Source organism: Lathamus discolor, chromosome 2, assembly GCF_037157495.1.
Source record: "Lathamus discolor isolate bLatDis1 chromosome 2, bLatDis1.hap1, whole genome shotgun sequence".
NCBI classification, from domain to species: domain Eukaryota; kingdom Metazoa; phylum Chordata; class Aves; order Psittaciformes; family Psittacidae; genus Lathamus; species Lathamus discolor.
Genome location: NC_088885.1, coordinates 14,854,181 through 14,878,256, shown reverse-complemented (window position 1 = coordinate 14,878,256; position 24,076 = coordinate 14,854,181). Strand labels below are relative to the sequence as shown.

General features: G+C 40.8%; 1 protein-coding gene across 2 annotated transcripts in view; it reads left to right on the top strand.

Moving 5' to 3' along the window:
• The window catches only part of IGF2BP3 (insulin like growth factor 2 mRNA binding protein 3), a 115,811-nt gene that overhangs the window by 15,549 nt on the left and 76,186 nt on the right, over positions 1–24,076 (top strand). For both annotated transcript variants that reach the window (XM_065665861.1, XM_065665862.1), the window contains exon 4: positions 10,127–10,175. In XM_065665861.1, coding sequence (XP_065521933.1) covers positions 10,127–10,175 — 49 coding nt within the window. The remainder of the gene's footprint in view (positions 1–10,126; positions 10,176–24,076) is intronic.

The following is a 24,076-nucleotide window of genomic DNA, read 5'->3' as shown; positions in this document are numbered from 1 at the left end:
TATATGGTAAATTTGACATTTCTTCTGTTGTAAAACCAGCGAAGTGTTCTACTCTATTCCAGTTTGTGTGGTCTTAGAAGATTTAAAAGCAGGTATTTATCTTGCCAGTATTTTTTAAGCTCTTGGTTTGTTTTGAGCTTGAAGGGTGGGAAGTCGTAATGAGGAAATAGATTCTTTTTAAAAGTTATTATTTAAAAACCCCTTAGCCATGTGAGCAGGTTACCTGCAGGTCTTCATTAGGCTTTGCTGGAACATCAGGTGATGAGCACAGTGTAGCACAGTGTATCTTTTAAATGCTTAATTATCGTGTCAGCATAAAGCTGTCCTCTTGCAAAGCTGAGAAATACATGTGTTTGTGGAAAAAAAAGTAATAGAAATTTTGGCCAGGGTGAATGCAGAGTGAAAGACGTGCATGCGTGTGCATGTACACAGACACACATGCACTGCATTCTCTAAGAGTGGTTTTAAACACTGGAAAAGCATGAAATATGTGCCTGTATTTTTGAAAGTGTTAATTTACTTTGTGCTCATTAAGCCTGCTTTTAGTTTATTTTGTTCTTTTAAGCACTAAGTCTTTATTCATACATACCGTTATATAGACAGTTGCTGAAGTGGTTTGCCCCTGTTAATATCCTTTTATATCATAAAAGAGATTTGAAAATGCTAGCAAGCCTGCCTGCTAGCTGAAGTTTACATAGGTACTTAAAATCAGACTAAGCAGGATTTTCCACTAATTCTAGTTATAGCACGTAAGCTTTTTGAAGTTAGATAGTGCTTTCAGCATCATGAGCATTTCAGTGTGTTTCCACTTCCCAAACCCCTCAGGAATCCTCACTTACTGAGATTGGCTCAGGAACTGGACACTAATTTCTGCCATTTTTTTGGTAAAGCTGACCAGAAAAGGCACCAAAGAGGTTTTTCTTTTAAAAGTCTGTGTGTGGGGTGAAACAGCAAGGCAGCAGAGAATTATGCACTGGGATGAGTCCCTGAACTACCCTAATGCCTAGCTCAGTTTAAGCTCTAAAGTAGCTTGTTCTCAACCTGAAAGGTTTAAATCGGGTATTTAATAGCAAAAAAGTAGCAAATAGAGGTTCCCTGCTCTCTAAGCCTATGTAACAGAGGTCTCCCAATTATGTGATTTAAGTATATAGGTGGAAGAACTCCTGTTATTTTACTTCCAGCCTTATTTTGCTTTCCCTCTACCCCAAACGAGAACTGAATTTGACTGGTTAATCTGGAGCATTTGGTGAAGTTAAACTGAGGATGTTCAACTTTAGTTTCACTTAAACCTGACCTGAAAGAGACCAAAATGGGTCAGACTCCCTGTTGATATCTGTGGCATAAGGAGTCTGGAAAGCATTTCTGATGTTCTTTGCAAACAAAGTTCATGGTTAGAAAGAGTTGGTCTCAACAGCATGGTGGCCACTGAGTTAGTCTATGAATGCTGCTACCTTTGTTTAGATATTTCAATCTGAGATTTAGATGCTTCAATTTCAGAAGGGTAAATTCACTGAATTACTGTTAAGGCAAGATCTGATCTGGTGCTGTACTTCCCCTACAAAAACAGTTGCCAGAACTTCTATATTGTGCATGATAGCTGTGTCACGTATTTCCATCGGGTTTCTAACTGATGTGCGCACTCATGTGGAGTAATGGTAGTAGGGAAGACATGCGAAATAAAAGCACTTGTGAGGGTTTAGCCAGCAGCTGCTTTGTGGAAGACAGTATTTTGTTGGAATCTTTTTTATTTCCCTGTGTTGAGCTCCTCAGCCCCTAACTTGGCCATGTATTGTAAGGACATCGTGTGCAGGTTTTGGTCTAGAGCTGCTTCTGATGGCTGACGTAAAGCTTCACAGTTAGTCCATAATGGAAATACTGATTGCTTCAACTAACTGGCAGCCCTTGTGGTCACTAGGAAAGCGAGTGACAAGGAGAGATGAAGCCTTTGGCTATTTTGGTGGCTGAAGGAAAGGAAGGGTGGGGAGGAGAGAGATGAGAGATAAGCATTGTGTCCCATCCTTAGGGGACTACTGCTTCATACTGGTTAAAATTTTAAGTAGACATTTTTCCTGCATGTTTATAAGCACTTTTGCATCTAAAGATGTTATTTTCAGTTTTTCACATTCCTCCTGAGTGTTTTCACTGTTTTATCCGCATACCAGTTAATTGCCAGTTAGTGCTGGGTTGAGAGAATAAACAGCAAGTGACCACAGCTCTAAAATGCTTGGTCAATAAAATCAGCTCAGTAGTACAATTAAGGGGTACAGACCCCTACTCTGAGGAGAAGGAAAAGAAACTCTGGCATTTAGAGGGAAAAAACCCTGCAGCAAAACACCAACCCTGCAACAAATAGGGTAAAAAAACTCCAACACAAACTCCTGAAACACCCCCCCCCCCAAAAAAAACCCCCCAACAACCAACAAATACCCCTCTCCAACCAAAGCCAGAATGACCTGCTCTCTTCCTTCTCCCCACCCCTGTAAGTAATTTCTCCAATGAGTTTCGTATGGAGGAAGAGAAAAAGTTTGAAATGTCAGAAGCCGCACAGGTAGATGAAAGCCCATTTTCCTACAGGATACTGGAACTTCCCATCAAATTTAAAGCAGTGTTTGATTCTTTAATTAAAAAGATTTAAAAATCTTGACAGTTTTTTCTTATTAATAACACCTGGAAAATGAAAGGATTTTTTTTTTTAAATGAGAAATTCAACATTAGTATGGTAATGGCAGAATCTTTAGAATTTTCTTTCTTTTTAACATGTATTTATGGACCACTCCAGGGAATTTGCAAATAATGAATATAAGCTTTTAGTCTAATTAGTGATATGAAGAATTGTCAGACTGAAATCCTGAAGCAAATGGTTATAGGTGAAAGACAGTCAGACTTACATTGGTTGATTTACCTACCTTGTAATGATGTAACTTGCATCTTCTGGTTGTGCTTCTTGAGCTATCATACCTTGTCCACAGATACTCCGTTGCTGTTGGGGTATTTAGCTTATCCTGTAAGGGCAGCATAGCCCTGTGCTTCATGGTTTGGCTGGTGGCTTAGGGAGTGCAGCTGCTTGGTGTACCGGCCCTATGGGCGGCTTTCTGATTGTTTGTCCTGGTGGAAAGTAGTAGTAAGCAAATCTGATGTTTCGCAGGCACTGGTAGGAAATTTGATCATCAGCACAGAGGGTTCTGTGAGGTAATCCAAGAGCTAGATTATCATCTTGAATGCTGAGATAATACAGCTCTCCAAAGAGGCTACTTTGGTGGGTTGTATGTGTGAGATGAAAGGGGGAAAGTGTGGTTAGGAGCCAACCATTATGTCTTGCATGAGCTTTGAGGAAAAAAATTTCTTTTGTTTAAATTTTATGGAAAATCCTTACTCTGAGTGGTAGTGCAGAGTGCTTTTAAATCCAGGTCTGGGATCAAATAATGAGGCAACACAAAGAAGAGTACTGCTGCAGTTTGCCTGTGGCTTAGACAAGCTTTGCTTGAATTTCTGAATTGGGTCTGAAAGTGGAGCAATAACATTTCCTTCTCAAGTATTTTGCTGTCCAGATCAGTGTGTAAAGATAAGAAGTAGTGGTGTTTTTTAACAAGTCAGTATTTGAAGACATTTTCCTTTCTTTCGTAAAGTAAGTTCATCAAGGCAAACTTCCAGGTTCACAATCTGATAAAATACAGTAGCTGTCATTACTGTACTTCATAATATACAGCACTGGAAATCAATTACTTTTCGAAAGAAGTGATATAAAAACCTCTGACACTCTACTGAACTTGAGTGGGTTTTGAACAGAAATTCTGTATAGCTTCTTTGTAAGTAAGGAATGTGACCCTTCACTTTTGTATTTATTAAAAATGTTAGGAATAAGCAAATTGAGATATGTGTGTATATATATATATCTGTGTATAGACATACAATTTTTTTATATATATAAAAAGATAGCTGAGAATGCACATTGCTTAGGATTTATTTGGATGGACTTACTACTATTAAAATGCTTTCAGGAATCAAATGTGAGCAACTTACAAAGAAGGAAAGAATTGCTTAAACCCACAGAGTTTCAGTGTGAACTCAGGCAGCAAGCAGACTGCAGCACCTCTTACAGGACAAGCTGCTTCAGTGGCTTAATCTGTATCATTGCCTACATTGACAATGAAAAGAATGAGAACCCCCCTCCCTCACTTTGTAACTAAAGAGGCTGCCTCTGTTTTTTTCCCCAACTGCACTAATGTGAATTGAGAGTTAAGGATTATTTTTTTGTTCTGTAAACCTACTTCCCCTCCCTAAAGAGCCTTAAAAGCCCTGATTCACTCTGGTGTGATCAAGCATCAGTATCTGAAGCAACCTGAGGGGGAGAAACTAATAAAGTCTGTGTGTGGGGGTAGCTTTCTGTGTTTGGTTTTTCTTGCCTGTATTTGTTTTGCTGGCTGTAGACTAAACAATAAGGCACCTTTTCCCCTTCCTTTATGAATTCAGTTTTCACTTTGCCTTTAGGAGTCACTAACTTTGTCTCTATGGCTGTTCATGTCAGGACTCTTTCATACAGAAGTTTTCTTTTATCGTATGGCATTAGCCACAGTCCATAGCAGGCTTTCCACTGTGTGGTGGGTGTGTGTGTTTTTTTTCTTCTTAATATTTCATCTCCAGCTGTCTATGTAAAGTTTGTGTTGTCAGTGAAGTCAGCTTGAGAAGTGACAGCTTTTATCTTCGCGCAGCTAGGGAAGAAAAGGGGCTGTTGAGGTGAGTGGGTTTGCAGGGGCATCAAGCGTAGCTGTTGGAGCCAGGGCACCACAAATTTGGAGGCAGTACTGGGGAGTAACAGCACTTGAGTATTGGCATCCTCTGCCTCTGTTGGTGTGAGGTGCCAAGAGTTTTTCCAGATAACCAGCATAGCAGTGCCTATGTAGAATGGATGAGATGAATAAGCTCTTGCTCTTTGCCTGTTCCGAAGAGTGGGAAAGGTAGAGCATTTACTTTCTATCCCATCGGTATTGAGTGCAAACAATTGAATGGACTAACATTGTCAATGTTCACTTGATCTCCTTTCAAATGCTTAGTTTTGGTGAGTTGTTTTTTTTTTTTTTTAATAGACTCTTCTTTAGAAAGAGTAGGTACATGCTGTGAGGGTTTAAGGCATTAACACTGTGTAGGTTATATGGCTGCTGAAATAAGAGACTATTACATGGTGTTATTGTTGAGAAATGGGAATTAAGGAGCAGCAGGCACCAGGTCCCTGGGGAGAGGGAGGAAGGATGGGGAGAAGGGTCTGGTAAGAGTTTGGCTACGATGACAGTGTGGTATTGCTTTGATATTTGTGTATGCTCCCTTCTGAAAGAGTCCGATTCTGGCACACCTGAGATACACCATGATGTACACAAAAGATTTTGAACTGGGAGCGAAAGCATGATGCTTTATTGTTATTTGCTTTGCAACTGTCTATCTCCTGTTTTTTACAACTGTTGCCCTTTAAGGGGAGGTGCAGGTCTTGAGTGATTTGCTTTTGCTAAATGTCACATAAAACATACAGTGAGATTGTATCAGCAAGTGAAAGCGTATAGTGAGATTTTATTTAATGTAGGGTTGCAAAGTGGACTATTCTTGAGACCTGTTCAGCCCAAGGAGATTTTGATAGGTTGAAGAAAAAAGTGATGTATATAAGGAGGGCTGAGAGATAAGTAAGGAGAACATATAAAAGGAAGAAAGCTGAAATTGTGGGGTTGTTTCTTCCTTCCTCCCACCACCCTTTCTCTAAGACATGCTTAGTATTTTCATATGTGTGGAGGGTTCTTGTGGGTTGGGAGCACTGGGTGTCCTTGTGCATGTGTTGTCTCCATTTACATAGAGAGCTTTACCTTTTAAAGATCGCTAAGATGGTTTTTAGTAAATTGTCCATCTTTATGGTACTTGGCCTTTTCTGCCTCTGCACACACAGGTATCATAAATACGCTGCCTTCCTTGTGAAGGGGAACAGTGATGTCTTTTTGTCTACTTGCTTTTAATCTTGCAGAGATATTCAGGTCCCCCAAACACAAGGCTCCGTATCTCAACACCCCCAAAATAAGTATGCTGATGTATGGTCACCAGCAGTGGCTTGAAGCAACTGAATCCCGTTGCCTGCATAGTATTTGAAAAGAAGAATTAGAATGCATGTAACTCCTCATAAGAAAAGTAAATTATTGCCAAATAATTGCTTATGGACTAACCTTTTACAGAAACCAGAGAAGTCTCTTTTCTTCTTACCCAATAAAAGGTGTTTTGGGTGTCTCTGAAGAAGGGAAACAAGTGGTAATACCTGTTCAAATGCTGTGAACTGTAGGTAGCTTTCAAAAACTTTCATACGATACACTGCACAAGCATAAATTGCCCAGACTTTTTTTCGGTTGATGTGCAATGCCTATATAGAATGGAAGAAGTTAATTAAAAAATATGCTTAAACTGGAAAAAAGTGCATACACAAGGCTTACGTGAGTCACAAGATACGTCGGCAATGTTTCACTAAGGAGTGCTATATATATACTAAGTGAGCCATATATTAAATAAAACTATTAAAATACCTCTGTGGAATTTGAAAGGGCAATTTCTTGTCTTACACACCTGGTATGACTGCAAGTAGTTATAAAGTAACAAATGTTAAGATTATTTCACGACAAAATAAACCAAAATCTTCCGTAGGTTTCTGTTGCCTGGGATGCAATAGCTATAGGAGCTTCAAGTATACTGTACTTTGCTGAGGAATATAGGTTATGTGGAAGATGGAAAGCACCCTATAAGAGCTGTCATTGTCTGAGATGGGAGAGTATTTCAGGGAAGACGCTCCCATGTTTTTTTCTTTCCTTTCCCTATCTATTGTGTAGGATTTTGTCCCTGTGCAAAAACACTTCCTGAAATTGGAGCCCGTCCTCATGGAAGCTGTTGCTGCTCCAGTAAACTCACTCAGACCGAGCTTTGTCCCTTACTCTTTGCCATACATCTGCTTTTGGTTTGGGATTTTTCTTGCGGAAGTCAAGAGCCGATTCTGTGTGCTCACGTGCACGCAGTAGAGGTGACTGCAAATCCGTAATGCCGTCCTGCAGAGAGGAGCTGCATGGGGCTGCCAAAGTGCAGGAGGACGGGGAGGAGCAGTGTATCTGAGCCAGAGCTGTGCAGGTTATCGCAGCGCATGGGGGATTCCATCTCTGCTCGTTGATAGCTCAGTGCTCATGCTGGTTTTGGGAACGCAAACCTACCTTTGTCATTCCTATCTGGTCATTTTATGTGGGGAGAAGGTCAGATGGGGAAATGGGTTGCAAGCTTTGTGTATTTTTAGGTAGTTTTAAGAAATATATCTATTTCTTTTTTAGTACGAGCTCATAGCAACCGAAATGGAGATGTCTCAAAGGTGCTTGAGATCTTTCATCTTATGCTGGTTCTGTGTGAATCCTCTCTTGCCCATGCAAAGCTTTATTAATTTTTTTCATTGCTGATTGTGGTACGTCAATAGTGTAAAAGAAAAAAATGATTAATTTTTCACATGCATCAATAAACACCAGACTTCAGACGTGTGCATTGGGTACCAAGTTAAAATTACTCTCAGTGCAGCCAAACAACTGACAAAGGTGTAAATGGTTTCAAATGAAGTGGTTGATATAGCTATTCTTGTCATTTTGAAGTGACCTTTCAGTTTTGTTCAATAGGTGTCTCACTATTGCCATGAATTGAGGTGCACAGAGGGACTGCCCCCTTTTTGTACTTGGCTTGCCATTTCCTTTGGTTCTTTATGAATGTGGTAGAGGAACTGGTAATTTCAAGGTGGCATTTCTTCCTTGCTCCTCTCCTTTCCTCTTCCTCCTCCCTTTCAGGATGTTCAAGTCATTTCTGTGCTGCAACTGTTGGCTGGCAAAAGTTTTTAAATTGCATCAAACTTTTCAGTCCCTTGAAGTCAGATTGGAAATAAACAACTCCAAACCTTGTATTATGTCCTTTACTGTTGAGTAAATGTGTTTCATTATTTTGGTCCATCTTGTAGGTGCTGGACAGTAAAGGAAAAGATATGTAGGTTTCTCTTCTGAAATGAAATGTGAGGTGCCAGTTGTGTGTATGAAACTTGTCTATGTGCTTCTGGAAAGGACTTTTCCACCTCTCCTCTTCGGCAGTGAATCCACACTGCTCAGTGTAAGCATTTGCTGCCTGGCTTTGTATGGAGCTGGGGTGAGACCTGTTGGTGTGCTGGCTGGGCTGTTGTGTGCTCAGATCCTTCTGTGGGTGGCATTCCTTGCTAAGAAATTAATGCATTTTAATTTTAATCTACAAGTGTGAAAGACTAATGGCACGACACAGTTTGAAGCACATTGAATAGCATATTGGCTGCCAATTCTGTGGTTTGGGATTTTTCTGCATTAAAACTTCACAGTATTTTTAATATTGAAGGAACATCCCCTTTTATGTTCTACTTCAGGATGCTGCTTTCAAGTTTCAGGTTGCTGTGTGAGATTACTTTGATATTTTGGAGCAGTATATCACTACTTTAGGGTGATTGTTTTGTACCAGCATCGCCAGCTGAGATTGCAGTTGAAGGAAATCTTTGCAGACTTCAAGGAAATTCCGACACACCCCCCCCCCCCCCCCCGTTACGGTGAAGCAGCTCCTGACACTTTCTTTGCTTTATTGGAAATGAAAGCTTAAAGGGAGCTGTGTGCAGCTTGGGTTTTCCTTCTCCCCTTATTTAAATGATCAGATGCTGAAATTGGCTCTTGCTTGAGAGGGAGTGAAAACAGCTGAGAAATGCTGCATGACTGAGACCTGCTCATCTTTTCTGGGGAAAATGCACCTATCACTTGATTTTTGGGGTCACCGCAGTGCTGGGGCTCCATGTGAGGAGAAGTTTGGGCAAGGTGGCTTTGTGCTGGGAGCCCTGGCTGGGCAGCAAACAAAGCCTAGAGAAGAGCATTTGGATGTGTAGAACACTCGCTGCAGTCCTGTGTGGGTGGTTGGTGGTGGTGTGAGCGAAAGGAGTGTATTTTAAATGGATCTAAGGGGGGGAAATGAAAGCTTTTGATTTTATTGGTAGATGGGAGCATCTCTGGAACTTGTTTTGTTGCAAGATTTTGCTGGTCTGTGTAAGTTTAACAAACTTCTACTATAGCAAGTTCCTAAAACATGAAGTGTTTTTCTGTGAGAAGTCAGTATTGAGCAATTAAAACACTGAGTAAAACTGTTTGAACACAAGGCACTTAATCACTTTGGTGAACCAAAATGTAGTGGAGACCTAAGGTAGACTGCACTATGCTGTCCCCTCTCCCTTCCTCGGGTCTACCCTGGGTAGCCAGACTGACCCAAGCAGCATGCCCTACCTGAGCCCATCTGAAACTGTGCTAATCTACACATTCCTGTGAATCCCAAGGGTTTTGTGGCATCTCTGGCATTTATTTGTTCTCTCACTTTGGGGGAAGGGAGGAGACAAAGGACTTGGCTTGTGAAGGCAGTCAGCATGCTGCCAGGCTTTGCAGTAGCACTTCAAAGTGAACGTTTTGCTTACTAGATAAGTGAAGACTGATGTAAATTTGGGGTGAAAATACAATGAATTTACCGATTCTTGCCCCTTCCTCCTGATCAGAGATGGAGAAACCAGCCAACTAGTGCACCATTACGCTAATGAATATCTTAACATCAAAGCGAATATATGTGTTCAAATTTACATTCTCTTCCTTGAAGGGATGTGGAATCCTGAAATACCTTCTTGGTGAATTTAAAAAAAAAAAAAAAAATAAAAAAACCCCAAATTCTTAAGTGTGTGGAGGGGAACCCAGCACAAATAGACGGGATTATCACACCCATTTACAGCGCAGAGAATTAGATACTGAAGGCCTTAAAGCTGAAATAGAAATAGTCTTCAAGAAAAGTGGAGACCTCCTGAAATGTGACAGCTGGCAAACATGTAACAAGTATTTCTGCAACAGCTCTTTGGGCTCATAACGGTTTTGACCTGACATTCCCCCCAGCGATCTGCTGGGGTTTGTTTCTTGAGTTGTGTGTTTGGTTTTACCCCTTTTAGTAGGACAGATGCTTAATGTATGCCACTGTGTATAGTCTATCTTGCAGTAATGTTTTCTTTCTGATTTTTTTTAAAAAACTATTTTCTTTAATTTATCTGCAGGAGTCGGAAGCTTCAGATCAGAAATATCCCGCCTCACTTGCAGTGGGAGGTAGGAAGCTACTTTAAAAACTGGTATCTGTGCTAAAAACTGTTTCTGTTTCTCTCTTTATCCACAAGACTCTTCCCCTTCCCCCACCTTTTCACTTGCTTTGCACACACCACCCATTCTGTTCTGGGGAAAAATCCTTTGGAAGAGGAAACAATAGAGCCTTCTAAGCAATTCAGATAACTGCCTTCATTTCTGCTCTCCGAGTTAACCATAAAAAATGTTGAAATGGATTCTTTGGTGAATGCTAACTTCCTGATGCAGTCACTCTCTTTGACTGAAAGCTTGCCCGTTTCGGACCTTGCTGGTGTCTGGTGTATGAGTTCAGTAAACTTAATACAAGCTCATATTTAAATACTTGGCCAGTACTTTACAAAACCAGAAATTTAATGCTGATAATGTTGATCCTTTTTCTTTTGGTTTGTTTGTTTTTCCTTGTTTCTCCAAAGCGGTGGTGGGATGGCAAGTTATTTGCTCATGCTCTTGCAGTTACTCGCTCTCACTAATACATTGTATACTTGCTGTTAATACTCCATACATAGAGCTATAATTTTTGTAGATGTTCTCCTGTGAGAGCAGATCTGCTTTCTTTATTGTGTTTTTACCTTGTATGTGTTTAAAATGTTGTTTTCATGTTTTACTAGTGGTAAATCATCCTTTTGTCTGAGGGAGATTAGAGGATGGAGGGTTTGAAGCTAAAGCTCTGGTAGCATTGTTGTCTTAGCAGGTTTGGTCTGCCTTCTTGGTCTGACTTTCCATCTGTAGCTACTTCTTTGTTTGCCCTCCCTGATTGCTTCCTTGCTTTGGAGAAAAATGGAGGCATTGCTCTGTCCAACCTAGGCTATCATCTGCAGGGTTTCTGTAAGATAAAAGCACACACCATGTCTCATTGCTTCAGTCTGCCCTTCTGGCTTGTTCTGTCAGTATAAGAATTTCTTCTGCCCTTCCTCAGCCATGTGCTCCCCTCAGTTGAACCATATTCACCTTTTACTTCAAATTCAGAACTGCTTTTTCTTTGTCAAGCTTTTGGCAAATGTAGTAATAGAAATGGTTGAGGGTGACTAATTTGAGGATTAATTTATATTTTGGTACAAACTTACCAAAAGTTTTGTATAGGAATAGTATCAGAGCAGAGGCATATGATTCAGAAAAATGTGAATAAACACAGATGTAAGCTGAGCCCTGTTGAGCAAAGTACATAAAAATGCATCAACATGCTCATCCCTCCTTACATGTATGTAGCTAATACTGCTTATATGTTATAGGTACCTACCCTGTTTCTCATCTGCTTCTTGATTTTTAAGTGATTTCTCTCTGCTTCTCAATTGCTGTAGTGTCTGTGGTGACTCCTGATCTCAGACAGATGTTCCTTCTGCTCTACCTTTTTAAAACACTGAGCCTTCCTAAGGTTCCCAAGGAAGTGTTAGGATTGTCCCTATTAGCATCATCTCAGCCTTGTCTAGATATCCTCAAGCTGCTTGTACAGACCTGACCCTTGTTGGGGCACAGAATTTAGAGACCTGTATGGTACTTTTGTATTCTCTTGCAACATCAGGGCTGCTTGCCAAGCACAGTTTGTTCACAAACTTCCCAAAGTTTTCCTTTGTAAGTGCTGCCCATCTGCCACTTCTGCACTAAGCAGGTAAGTTCTATATGCTCTCAAAAGAGGGCTGATGACAACATACAGCAACTGGTGATTCATTTAACCAGGGAATTGTCTCATGTCAAGGTTACCTTGGGCTTTGGTATCTTTTTTTTCTCTTTTCTGGTGCTAAAAGACCTTGCAAAAAATTCCTTTGAGCTTTGTAAGAAAGTTTTGGATGATTCTTCCTTAAAACAAGTCTTTCCTTCAACAAGTTGTTTGGTAGAGAGGGTTTAAAAGTTTATACATATAGAGAGGGATTTCTATTGTATCAGTGTTCTTGCATAAAGTTTTCTTAGGGAATGGTGTGTATGCGTACGTACATGTGTGGCGGCTGGAGTAATCTTACTCAAATTGTGTCTTATAGTCCCTCTGTGCCAATCTGCTTGCCTCATCACTCCTTTGTTAATTGCTTGAATCAAGACTGGCTTCTTCTAATGGGTGTGAAATCCTTAAAACAAAACCAAAATCAAATGATGAAAGATGTCTCTAGGTTAGTTCAGTCTCTCAGCCCTCATGTATATCTGATACTGAAACACAAAACACATACAGTACCCTGCAACACTTTCCTTTTTACAGTGACATAGGGACATGCGTAAAGAACAGAGTAAAGATTTATGTTATGAATTTTTTTTCAGTATAACCGTCATTAGGAAGGCTGTCTTGTCATTCTTTGGAAATGTGTTTAGTTTGTTTTTAAGTTCTGTTTAAGTAATTGTTTTAATTTTGTTCTTTATAAAAAAACATTTTACATGGGAAGCGTACAGGTGTGCTCCTAAAAGTCAATGTATGTGTCTCTAGTTTGGAGCTTCACAGCTGTTCTTGTTGCCAGTGTGTCATACAGTACCTGTAAGTCCTGGGCCACATGGGACTCTGATCCAGGGAGCATCTCCATGCACACCCACACTCAACAGAGATGGTCCTTGGCTTACAACACATCACCCACAAAATCTCTTGTAATAAAGAAGCCATCCATGATGTTCTCAAATGCAGGTCATTGGCTTTGGAGAAAGCAAGTCTGGAAGAGCAGAAGGGATGCTGGTACTATAGGAATGTAGCTGCAGTGTCTGTAGCAGGAAGTATAGCAGTTTGGTAGCAGTTCCCACTCCTGAGCACCCCAGAGAATAACATTTTTAAAACCAGAAAAATATTCAGGGAGTAAATTGAAGCTTAGTCTGACTTGAGAATGTTTTGTGTTACATCAGCTGAAGGTGTCTTGCTGTTGATATAGATGCTTTGGTTTCTGTGTGGATGGAAGCTGTCTCTTAAGATTTATGAAATGCCAGAATAATGAATATCCTGTGAAAACCTTGAAACTGTTACACTGGTGTACCCTCTCATCTTTCTAAGGGGCATGTGCATCTCTTTAGTAAAATCCAGAGTCTTTTAGTAGCATGGAAGAGAAAACATTAGTGTTAAGGAAAACTTGACTTCCACTTGGAAGAAACTGGGTATCCCGAAGAATCATGAGGTAGGACACTTGAGCTATAGTTATTCCATATAGCTTGGAAAACTGGGTGTAAAAGGCCAGAGTATCAAGCATTTATTAATAAGACTTTTCATAAACCAAGTTCACAAATCCACATTAACTATTCACTTTTCTGGATGGCATTTTGAGGAAAATGTTCCAATGAGTTTTCTCCGTCACATAGGTTGAAGCTACTGAACAAAATACTGACTTTTAGAACTAGCTGTAGCAGCTGGACTTGTAGTTGTTTCCGCTGGGTAACACAGGAGTTGTCTCTGTACTTAACCCATCATGGTGTAAGCAAAAAAGGTAAGATAACAGCTTTAGATCATATTCAGGGTTAAGTGGTAGAAGAAAGGCAGATAATGACCTGCTATAATAAGCATATTAATATATACTGATTAATATGTTACTTAATATACAAGTTACTACATTGTAAGAACCCTACAGGGTTGCTATCCTGAAGAGCTCACCTTTAAAGTGCAGCTGTAAAAGATAAAATTCTAATGTATTCCAAGGCATTCAAGGTTAAGTTTGTACAGAACTTGCCTGGTAATTAATTTGAACTTCACAAGAAGATTTTTGGCAAGGTTCTGCAATGTTTCTGTATGTGTGGGTTGCTACTCTTGTACTCTTTGCCCAGCTAGGAGAAACTGGAGGTGGAGGGAAGGCAGCATCTTTCTCTGAACTATGAACATTTAAGACTTGACTCAGACTGAGATTGGAGTCTGGACTGGTAGGGGCTTATCCAGGGTCACGTTCTCTACTCATCCAAGAGGTCACTTGCATTTTTCTTTTTCCCTTACTCTCACTGGACTGCCTGGGTTTGAGGACTCTGGATCAGTGCCCATGCTCCATAAAAGTGTCATCACTTCTGGAATCTATCTTCTTCCTTTTATTCTGCTTACATATAAATTGGATATAGAGGTTATTTTATCAATTTAGTAATATGAAGGACACGTGCATGACCAGAGTTTACTTTTTAAATAAATGCTTCAATTGTTATAAAGTTTTTGGTGAAGCAAACCTTCAAACAACTCGTGGACCTCTTCTTAGTGATAGTAGGTGGGTATCATTGCTCCTCCTCCCTTTTAATCTCTTTACTCATCAAATACAAAGTCCAGATTGATGCTAAGAATCATGACAAGTGAAGGATTTAGCGCACCACCTTCTCCCTTCTTCACACATACCACTCTCATCTCCTTCTCATTGGAAATAAACACCGAGGCTATGGTCTCTGCAGAACAGTAAATAGCTCTTACTCTTTCCTGAATTGCAGTCCATAACATACTGTTTTGACTCCTAATTTGTAACAGCAAGTAATCTCTCACTTTGCTTGTGAGTATTCAGCACTGGAGGTGTATTTGCAAGACAAAATGATATGCTTTCTAGGAGGAGGTCTACGTGTGGTGATTTAAAACTGAGGTACTTGGAGTTTGAGATTCAACATGGTGGGGATCCAAGCAGACTTCTTCTGAGAAGGAATTGTTATGTGAAATGTCACCTTTCTTATTTTCTTTCAAAACATTTTAAAACCAGCTTCCCCGGTGTAGAAGATGCTTCAAGAGATTTTTCTTTCCAAATATTTTTACCGTTTAGTGGATAAAGTGCAAGAGAACAGACTTCCAGGACACAGATGGTGCCAGAAACAGCACTTGCTGGCTCAGCAGGAAGGTAGCTGTTAAAGGGTTCCTACTTATCTTCTGTGGGCTTATTTCCTTATCTTTTTTTATGGAGCAGATAAACAGATACAGTGTTGATGAACTTTGTAACAAAAAAGGTAGACTAAAAGCCCAGCCTGTGAAGTGTGAATCAGTTGAGTGAGTAGCGAAGCAAGAAAAACATTGTGAATGTGTATTCCTAGCTTTGCTGTGAGACTTGCAGGTTGCTTTCGGGGACAGAAATGTGTGGGAAGGGAGGTCTGATTTAGCTCTTCCAAAGGGAAAAAGGATGTTACTAAATAGGGTTTGCTTTTCCTCACTTTTTCAAGGAAATGAAAAATGAAGTCTCGTAATTATGCTGAGACCTCTGATGTTTTAGATTCTCCAAGCAGAAGTAGTAATGGAAAAGGATTTCTGGATCAGAGTTGCATTGAGAGTACAGGTTCTTCATTGAGATTTGTTAATGCAAGAAAGCTTTGAGCCATCTCCACCCATCTGTGTAATTTGTAAGTCAACCTCCAGTTTCCTCAAAAGAATTGAGACTGATTTTGATTGTGAGTAAATGTAAGTAAATATTCTTACAGTGCACATAACTCTTTGTCCTGAGGATCTGTAGTAGCTTGTGTACTACTTTGAATTAGAACAGCTAAGCTGTGTGGGGTGGGTTGTTTGTTGGCTGGTTTTCGATCTATAGATGCAGTGTAAAAACGAATCTTGCTGAATGGTACCTGCTTAGGATGCAACTTATTATAGAACACCAAGGATATGAAGAGGACAGGTGGGGAACTTCTAGGTTTTAAGAAAGGAAAAGAAAAAATGAGACTATTGCAATTAAGAATAAATTAGGATTATACAGAGCAGATATTTCTCATACAAAGCAAGATGTAAAGGGGAGATGCAGGAATGAGCTGAGCTACAATTAAAAGAATTCAAAAAGGAAGAAGAATCAACATTAAAGGGATTTAAAATGTATTGAAATATGATCTTTCACCTCAAGCCTCCTCCAAGAATCCTAATTTAATGTAAAGCTATAGAAATAATGTATAGCTATAAAAATGCAAGCAGAATGCTAAGCGCACACAGATTATCTGCTGCTGCCTGCTAAGCATCGGAACATCCAGTAGGGATCTTTGCTTTCTCTTTCCTTTTCAGTGTGCTACATCAGACACCAAGCTGTATTTTTTACCAATTACTATTTGTCCTACTCAGCAGGCGAATGGAGAACATGTTAGTCTGTTCTCTGCAGCAGTCTTTTACTTATTTGAAGACCTCCAATTTTTAGGGAGGGCTAAGGAGAGAGTTTTAAGTTCCGTCAGTCTCTTCTGAGGACTCTTGTTTCTAGGCAATTGATTGTTCTTAAGTCTTTTACCTGGGAACATCCCATGAGCCTTCTCCGGAGTACTTTCTCTAGTCGAAGATCACTTTGAGCTCTTGTCTTGTCCTCTGGTACATTTGCACTTGATTTCAGCCTTGTGCCATCTTTGATTTTAATAAACAAAACCTGATGCAACACTAGATGAGCTGGTCCCTGCAAACCCTAAGAAATAAAGCTTGTCAGTTTGACAGAAGGCTGGTAACGACTATACCTGGCACTGATCACAAAGTCAGCTTCTGGCCTGCTGTTGTAGTGCTGGCTGTGTTTACCCACGAGTCTGTTGTGGGGGACAGTGACAAAAGCCCTCTAAAGAGAGTTATCCCCACACAAAGACTGTTAATTCTGCTATAATGAGAAACCAGAGAGATTTAACAAGAATTATGTACATCAGACAAAGGGTGAATGTTGATCACCTGCTCATTTTGATTCCTAATTACAGGATAGAGCAGTCCCTGGGGCAATGCAGAGCCTTTGGACAGCACTGCCTCTTCCTGGTATTGGATCTATACCCAGGGGAGCATGGGGGGTGCCTTTGCTCCTCTCCTGCCAATGGGAAAAGAAAGTGTGCTCTTTCCTTTCTGCCGTCTGACCCGGGCCCCATAATCCAGATAAACTATTTTGCCTGAGCTGCATGCATCTCCCATCATGTAGCTGGGCCTTGCAGCAGGTGGGGCAATCTGATACAGAAAAGTGACCGTGTCTATGGCAGACCACCCAATTTTGCGCTTAAGACAACATACTCTGGGTTATGTTGCGATTTTAATTGCCTGGCTTAATTATAGGGGGTGATATTTACAGGTATATGTGAGGTAATAAACACCTTTTGCAGGTGTTTAAAATATGGAGTGTGGGAGTGAAGGTCCTTGGATAAACGTACAATAAGCACATTTCTTGCTTGAAATGATTTATTCATCTGAGTGTGTTGGCTACAGTGCTTCTGATAATGATCTTACAGTTATAAACAAGGAGAAAATCTAAGGGGGAAAGTAATTTTTCTTTGAGAATTGGGCTACAGTATTTTTTACTTAAATCAGGATCATATTAAAAGTAGTTGATAGTGATGTTTTTATCAAAAGTCTGACTTCATTTAAGAGTTAATATCCCAGATGCCCCCACTGAAGGAACTTTTCTGTGCCTTTATTATAGCTGTAGGCTTAGAAAAGTAGCATTGCATTAGTTAACATAACTTTTTTCCTTAGGAAACTTGTATTGCAGTAGCTTAAGTAAGAAATGGGGAAGTTAGAGGTGAGGTCAAGGCTCTGTTCAGTACCTGGAAGATACAGAGGGTAGTCTTTCAGCCACAAGAGCTAACGTAATGTTAGTATTCCTTCAAAGAAATCAGAAGACTCACCAGGTCAGAGCTAGCTTGACTGACACAGTTTAGAGACATGAAAGTTTCTCCTCTTTCCTTCAGGGGGCCAAGGTGGTAAGTTGAAAGAATACGATGCAGAAGGTTTTAGGCTCATGATGCAGGAGATGTGGTGTTTGGTGGTTGTTCAGGCAGCTGCTTTGACTCAGATGGCAGAGGCAGAAAGGCTGGCTGAGCGACTTCTTCAGAAGGTGCCGAAGTGCCAGAGCTTTTTGACCAGAATATTAAGGAAGCTGGGATAGCTTCTGGCTTCTCTGAACATGCTGAGCAGTGACTTTGGGTCATGGTTTGTGAGCTGTTGGTTAACCCTGCTGTGGAGGGGGCAGGACAAGGAGTGAAGGGAAGTATCTACTTGGAACTGAGACTTCTAGTCTGTTGTTTCAGATGAGTCATGCAGCTTTGTGATTCATTGTGTAGATCTCCTGTGATGGATTATGAGCCGCTTTTGGCTGCGATGGGCTCTAATGTGGAAGCACAGAAAAGCAGTGAGTTTTAAGTGTTAAATGTGGCCATTCTTACTAAAACATGTAAAAAGCTTTATGTCTTTGGAGACATAGAGGGGAAAAAAAAAGGAATGATTCAGTGTGACTTATCAGTGCAACTGTTTGATCCGAACTTTTCTCTCGTCCAAATTTGTTCCGTTCTCCTGTTTCTGAGAGGAGGAAAAAAGATCTGTTTTCTTGGCTAGTTTTTGATCTTCTAGGCTAAAGGAATGCACAACTTGTGATGTCTTAACTTTTCAGAGATGTTCTAATACTTAAAACAGCCATTAGTGTGCAAGAGTTTAGGCACTGTCACCATGGGTTGCTTGGCACTGTTAGGACAATGTGTTGCTCACAAGCCTGGAGTAATACGGTTACTTGTTTACTCTGTCACTAACAGTGACTCCAAAACTTGAGAAATATTAAGACATACAAAGCGTGATTGTTTCAAAACACTTTTTGAGGACACAAGCCACCAAATGTTACTTCTTATTTGCAATTTCAGAAAGGTATTGTAGGACGGTTTGGGTTAGAAGGGACTTTAAAAGTCATCTATTTTCAACTTCCTCCAATGGGCAGGGACACCTTCTGCTAGACCGGGTTGCTCGAAGCCCCGTCCAACCTGGCCTTAAACACTATCAGGGATGGGGCAGCCACAGCTTCTCTGGGCACCCTGTGCCAGCGCCTCACAGTGTCTGTGGAGACCTTTGGTCAAGGGTTCAGTTGCCAAAGTCTTGCACTCTTTAGCTGTAATTTTTACTTAAGGAGTCACATTAATAACAGTGCAACCTCTTTATGCAGCATTGTGACAGGTCCTTTCATAGAACTACAAAACCATTTGAGCTGGAAGGGATCTTGGGTGGTCTATAGTCCAACATTCTGCTCAAAGCAAGGTCTGCATTGAATTCAGACCACATTGCATAAGGTTTTGTCCAGTCTTGGAAACCTCTAGGAATACAGTTTGTGCTAACTTTTTGGCTCACCAGGTCTAAGGATTAATTATTAGTGAGACTCGTTTTCCCTCTATCTGGTGAGGACATCTGTTGTGTCAGCTTAAGCCTATTGTTTCTTGTACTTCTGCCCTGCACCTCTGGGAAGAGCTTGGCTCTACCTCCTCAATGACCTCTGGGGCAGGCTGCTGCTACGCTTCCCTCAAAGCCTTTATGGGCCCAACATCTCCTTACGGGAGAGGTACTTCAGTCCCTAGCCATCTTGGGCGGCCCTTCACTAAACTGATTGCAGGTTCTCAGTGTCTGTCTTGTACTGAAGGTCCCAAAACTGGATGCAGTCTCTACCTGTGATTGAAGCCCAAAAGTGGAATAAACATCCGCTCTCTTAATTTCACATGTAATCACTTCATCTTGTTTCTCACTGGTACTCTAATAACATAAAAACCAAATGCCATGCGACTACTTGGTGAAAATTGTAGCTTCTAAAAAGTCTTTTGATTTTGAATGCAACCTCAGTTTAGCAAGTCGCGATGGAAGTCATGAAGTATGTTTTTGCCCTATGAAAGAATACACCTTTTTGATAAGAAAAATGTATTGTTAAAGCTACTGACATAGCTTTTCCATGTCTCTTGCATGTGAACTTATTCTTTCCTAATTAATTATTCATGCTGCCTGACATCTTTAAATCTTGCTCACTTCACTTTTTCTCTGTGAAATGAGGAACCAGTAGTTCTTACTGGTGTTGGGTCTTCTCTGAAAGTGCCAGTTTTAGATGCTGGGAGTGCAGCCCAAGAAATTCCTGATGAAATTAGATGGTGGTACCTTTTTTGTTAGGATTCATGAAGCTGCTGGTAAAGCTGTGTGCTTTCGTAAACAAAGATGCCATTCAGGTGTTGTAAAATTAATGTGATTAAGAAACTAGTTGCATCTGTCCTGCTCTTGGAGAAGTTCTGAACTAATTTGTTACCTGCCTTTAAAGAAGATGTTACCAGCAGGGATTGCCTCTTCAGTCTTACTGCTTGTATAATTTGAAAAGAATTGGAGGAAATGCATTAATGAGTTGTTCCTCAGGCAATAATAGGAGAAATGTTAGCAGCTCTTACTCATGGCAACCAAAGGAATAGAAAAATGTTAAGTTCAAGTGGCTTCAATGATTCCTTTCTTAATCCATTTAATTTGTGCATAAAGAATGTAAAACCTGTAATACTGGGTCATAAAAAAGGCTTATGTATAGTCCTGTATTCCTCTTGCTGTGTCTTGGGAGGGGTACAAGAATAAGGGCAAGGATATAGTGATAGCTCACTATATATAAAGCCACTGCCCTGGCTTTCAGCATTTTGCAGCCCTGTAACCTACTGACCCAGAAATGGTGCCTTTGTATTTGAGAAAGTAATGCAGAATTTCTGTGAACATGCTCTTGAGCCAATGCAAACTCCATCATCCACACTACAGCAAAGCGAGGAGTTGTATGGGCTTAGGGCGTGTTGCAGGAATAACCACCTCATCTCGCATGCTTTGAACTTGGACCTGCTTCCCAGCTTCTGTGTTGGAGGGAATAGCAAATGGTAGGCTTTCCATGACCTATTTCACTAATTATTTTAAGAACTTCTATTCCTTAGCCACTTCATCTCCAGGATGAGGAGCCATAGCCTGCTTAGTGATTTTAGTATGGAAGTAGCTTCCCATCCTTTGATTATCTTTCTCCCATTTTTGGACATTCTACTTGAGTGATCAGAGTTGAGGGACTGAATTTGTACCAGTTATGTCAGTCATTTTAGTTTATTTCACTTATTGAAGGCAGTTGCTGTAAGAGACCTTGGTGCACGTCTTGGATTTTTCTTCTCCACCCTGAGTGCTGTGTGCCCCCCTACTCCAAAAGGCGCTGCGGTAAAACCAGTGAAATGGGGTTTGCTGCTCATATCTCAAGAGATCAGCAGGCTTTTTTTAATGACAGCCATGGGAAAAATCAACATTATCAGCAGTGCAGATCCTCCCCAGGACTTGCTGCTGGTTGCCAGGAAATGTTACATTTGAATCATATGTGTACCACATGTTGGTCTAACTTTATGCAACTGGCTCTTGTGTGGAGGGAGGGAAACCAAATGTGCTTATTTTCAAGGGGCAAGCTAGTTCCAACCCAGTTGATTCTTCTATAAAGCAGTGTAGTCAGCACATCTCTCCTCACACTTGTGCTTAGGCGTGTGGGATTCTTTCGCCTTGTTCAGCGAACAAGTAGAAAGCGGCTCTTGAGCCACCTCTCTGAGCAAATCTGCTGAGACTGTTGCAAAGGCTGTGGGGCTGCTTTGCTGCTACAAGCCTTCTACTGTATTGCTGTTTGTAAAAGCATGTTGCTTCATTGCCGCTGTGTTCCCCTTCCAAAGGGACCATTCTGACTGCAGTCTTGGCCGTTCAGGACTGTGGCCTCGTCTGTGTCTCTTCTCACAGTTGCTTTCATCTAGTATCATGGGAAAATCTTGAGTTGTTGGGTGTGTGTGGACAAAGAATAACTTGAGCTCAGTTGCAGAATCTCCCACAGCAGGAGCGAGACAGACGGGGCAACCAGTGAAGCTGTTGTACCAAGCAAGGTGAAATGCTGCAGGCTTATGGGAATGCAGGAGATGAGAATGCAATCTGCATCTGTACGCTTCCATTTCCTCCAGCAGCTACTGCTCACTGCAAGAGTTTGGATGCTGTGGTAGGTCAGGTACTGGCTGCCGGGTAGAGGTTTGGAAGGGAGCAGTGAGGACATGTAGAGTATGTAGGAGATCATTAAGATGTAGGTGAACAACAACAGATCTGCTGAGCAGCGGGAAGGGAGATGAAGTTGTGTTAATATATTTCCTATTTTAAGTGTTTGTGTTATTCTAAAGCCTGAGGCTCCCTCTGATCCTGTGCCCCAAATTGGTAGCCAAGTACATGTGGGCAGGGAACGAAGGGAATGTAACTTGAAATAGCTCTCTTACTTTTAGATGCTTTGGATGCTGTGGCAATCAAAAGGGGGGTATGTGACTAAAAGCCATTAAAACTACTTCCAAGCACATGCCTTTTAGTGTAGCAAATGGGCAGGATTTTTAGAGTATAATGCAAACAGGAAATAACTCTGAAAACTATAGACCACCATTAACTTTGAGGGGAGGGAAGATATATTAAAACTATCCTTGCAAACAGTTGCCTTGTTAGAAAGCCTAATAGGGAATTGAATGCATGTTAGAAATTAATCCAAACCAACGTTTCTTGGGACACCTTTTATTGGGTGTTGGATTTTTGGTTGCTCTTTGTAATAGAATCAAGTTGTTGTTATGTGAGTAGTAGGTAGCTATTCATACAGCACTTTCACTTACTTGATTTCATAGCTCTCTTACTGATTTCTAGTACCCGGTGTGAGCAACAAGCAGGAGGCCAACCTCAACTGTGTACTCTGAAGTGGAGGGTTATAATGATATGCCAGTGGCCCTTAGGTAGGTGTTCCTCAGTCCTTTGTTGCACTGGATGTATAATTAAATCTGTAGCCTTCATCTGACTGCGTATAACAGCTGTCACCCTTTTGGATGTGGTCTGAGTTACGAGTCTTCTGTTGATGCTAGTGTGTGTTAGTGTCCTTGAGCAGATTCAGCAGGTTTTTGGTCTGGGAAACTTTCACATGCTGCTTTCCTTTTCTTGGCATGTTGTCTTCTGGTCAACTGTTTCTCCATCTTAACATGTAGAAACCCACATGAGCCGTTCATGTGAGCTTGCACTGAAGTGGTGTGTGTTAGATCCCAACTACAGCACTTTTTTTTCTTTTGAGTATGGGAATTCTGTGGACCTGTGGCATTCTTGCAGGGATAATGAGCTGATGCCATGCTGCCTAACTTTAGTTTGTGGGTATTAGTTATTGCACCCCAAATGGTTGCTAGCTTATATTATTATTGCAAGCTGAGATAACCTCAGTGTTTTAGTGGCTGAATCTTCATAGGAAATGTATTGCCCCTTCATATCAGCCTCTTGCTAACACTGAGTAATTATTATGCATTGTCATCCACCAGAAGGTTTGGGTTTCATACCCAGGAGGCATGTGTTCCTGATGATGTCCCACGTTTAAAACATTTAGTAGAATAAATGGTGAAGTGGGGGGATACTGAAGACTTCAAGTAGCTTCATGTATGGGACTGCAGAAGGAATTAATGCTAGATTAGTGATTGGGACTCTTCAGATTCTGCTATCCTCAATAAGCTATAATGGATTACATACACCTCTAGGAATATATGCAGGTAGCTGTATAGCAGGTATTGTATTATTATATTATTATTATTATTATAGCAGTTCTGTATTAGAAGAGAACCTGAGCTTTTGCTAGCTCAGAAGCATTGGAGACAAGTGTACATTCCTTCCACAGGCTTAACTTCTAGTCTAAGCCAATGCCCAGAGATGCCTTTGGACTTTGTAGAAATGCACATGTTGGCAATTGCTTCACGTGGCCATAGGTTAGGAAAGTAACTTCTCTCTTTATGAAACGTAAGAGATCTCTCTAAGTAGTGTCCTTATCTGACTAATGAAATACGTTAATCTGCTTCAACATGGAAGTGTGGGTTTATTTACAAAATAGTTATAAGCTATGTGGTACTTTGTTTCAGCTTGTCAAACTGTGGTCTTGCAGCTTCCCTGGGTTATGTGAGGCAGTGATGTTCTTTCAACTATTTGTGCTTTGCTCTTTAAAGTCTGCAGGCAGCCCTTTCCTCCATCCTTTTGGAAAGTCGCTGTCTGTTGCAAAAGTGAAGATGGGAACAACTTATTTTCTTCATGCATTAGGAATACCTGATTTCTGAGATCATGTCAACAGTTCCCACTGATTTGCCAGAACCAACATGTTTAGTGGCCACTCTTCTATTTGATTGTTCGCATTTCCATTGTGAAACTGCTATTAGTTTCTCCACCATTTAGACAGTGCCTTAATGCAGCTTCACAGAGGTGAACCAAG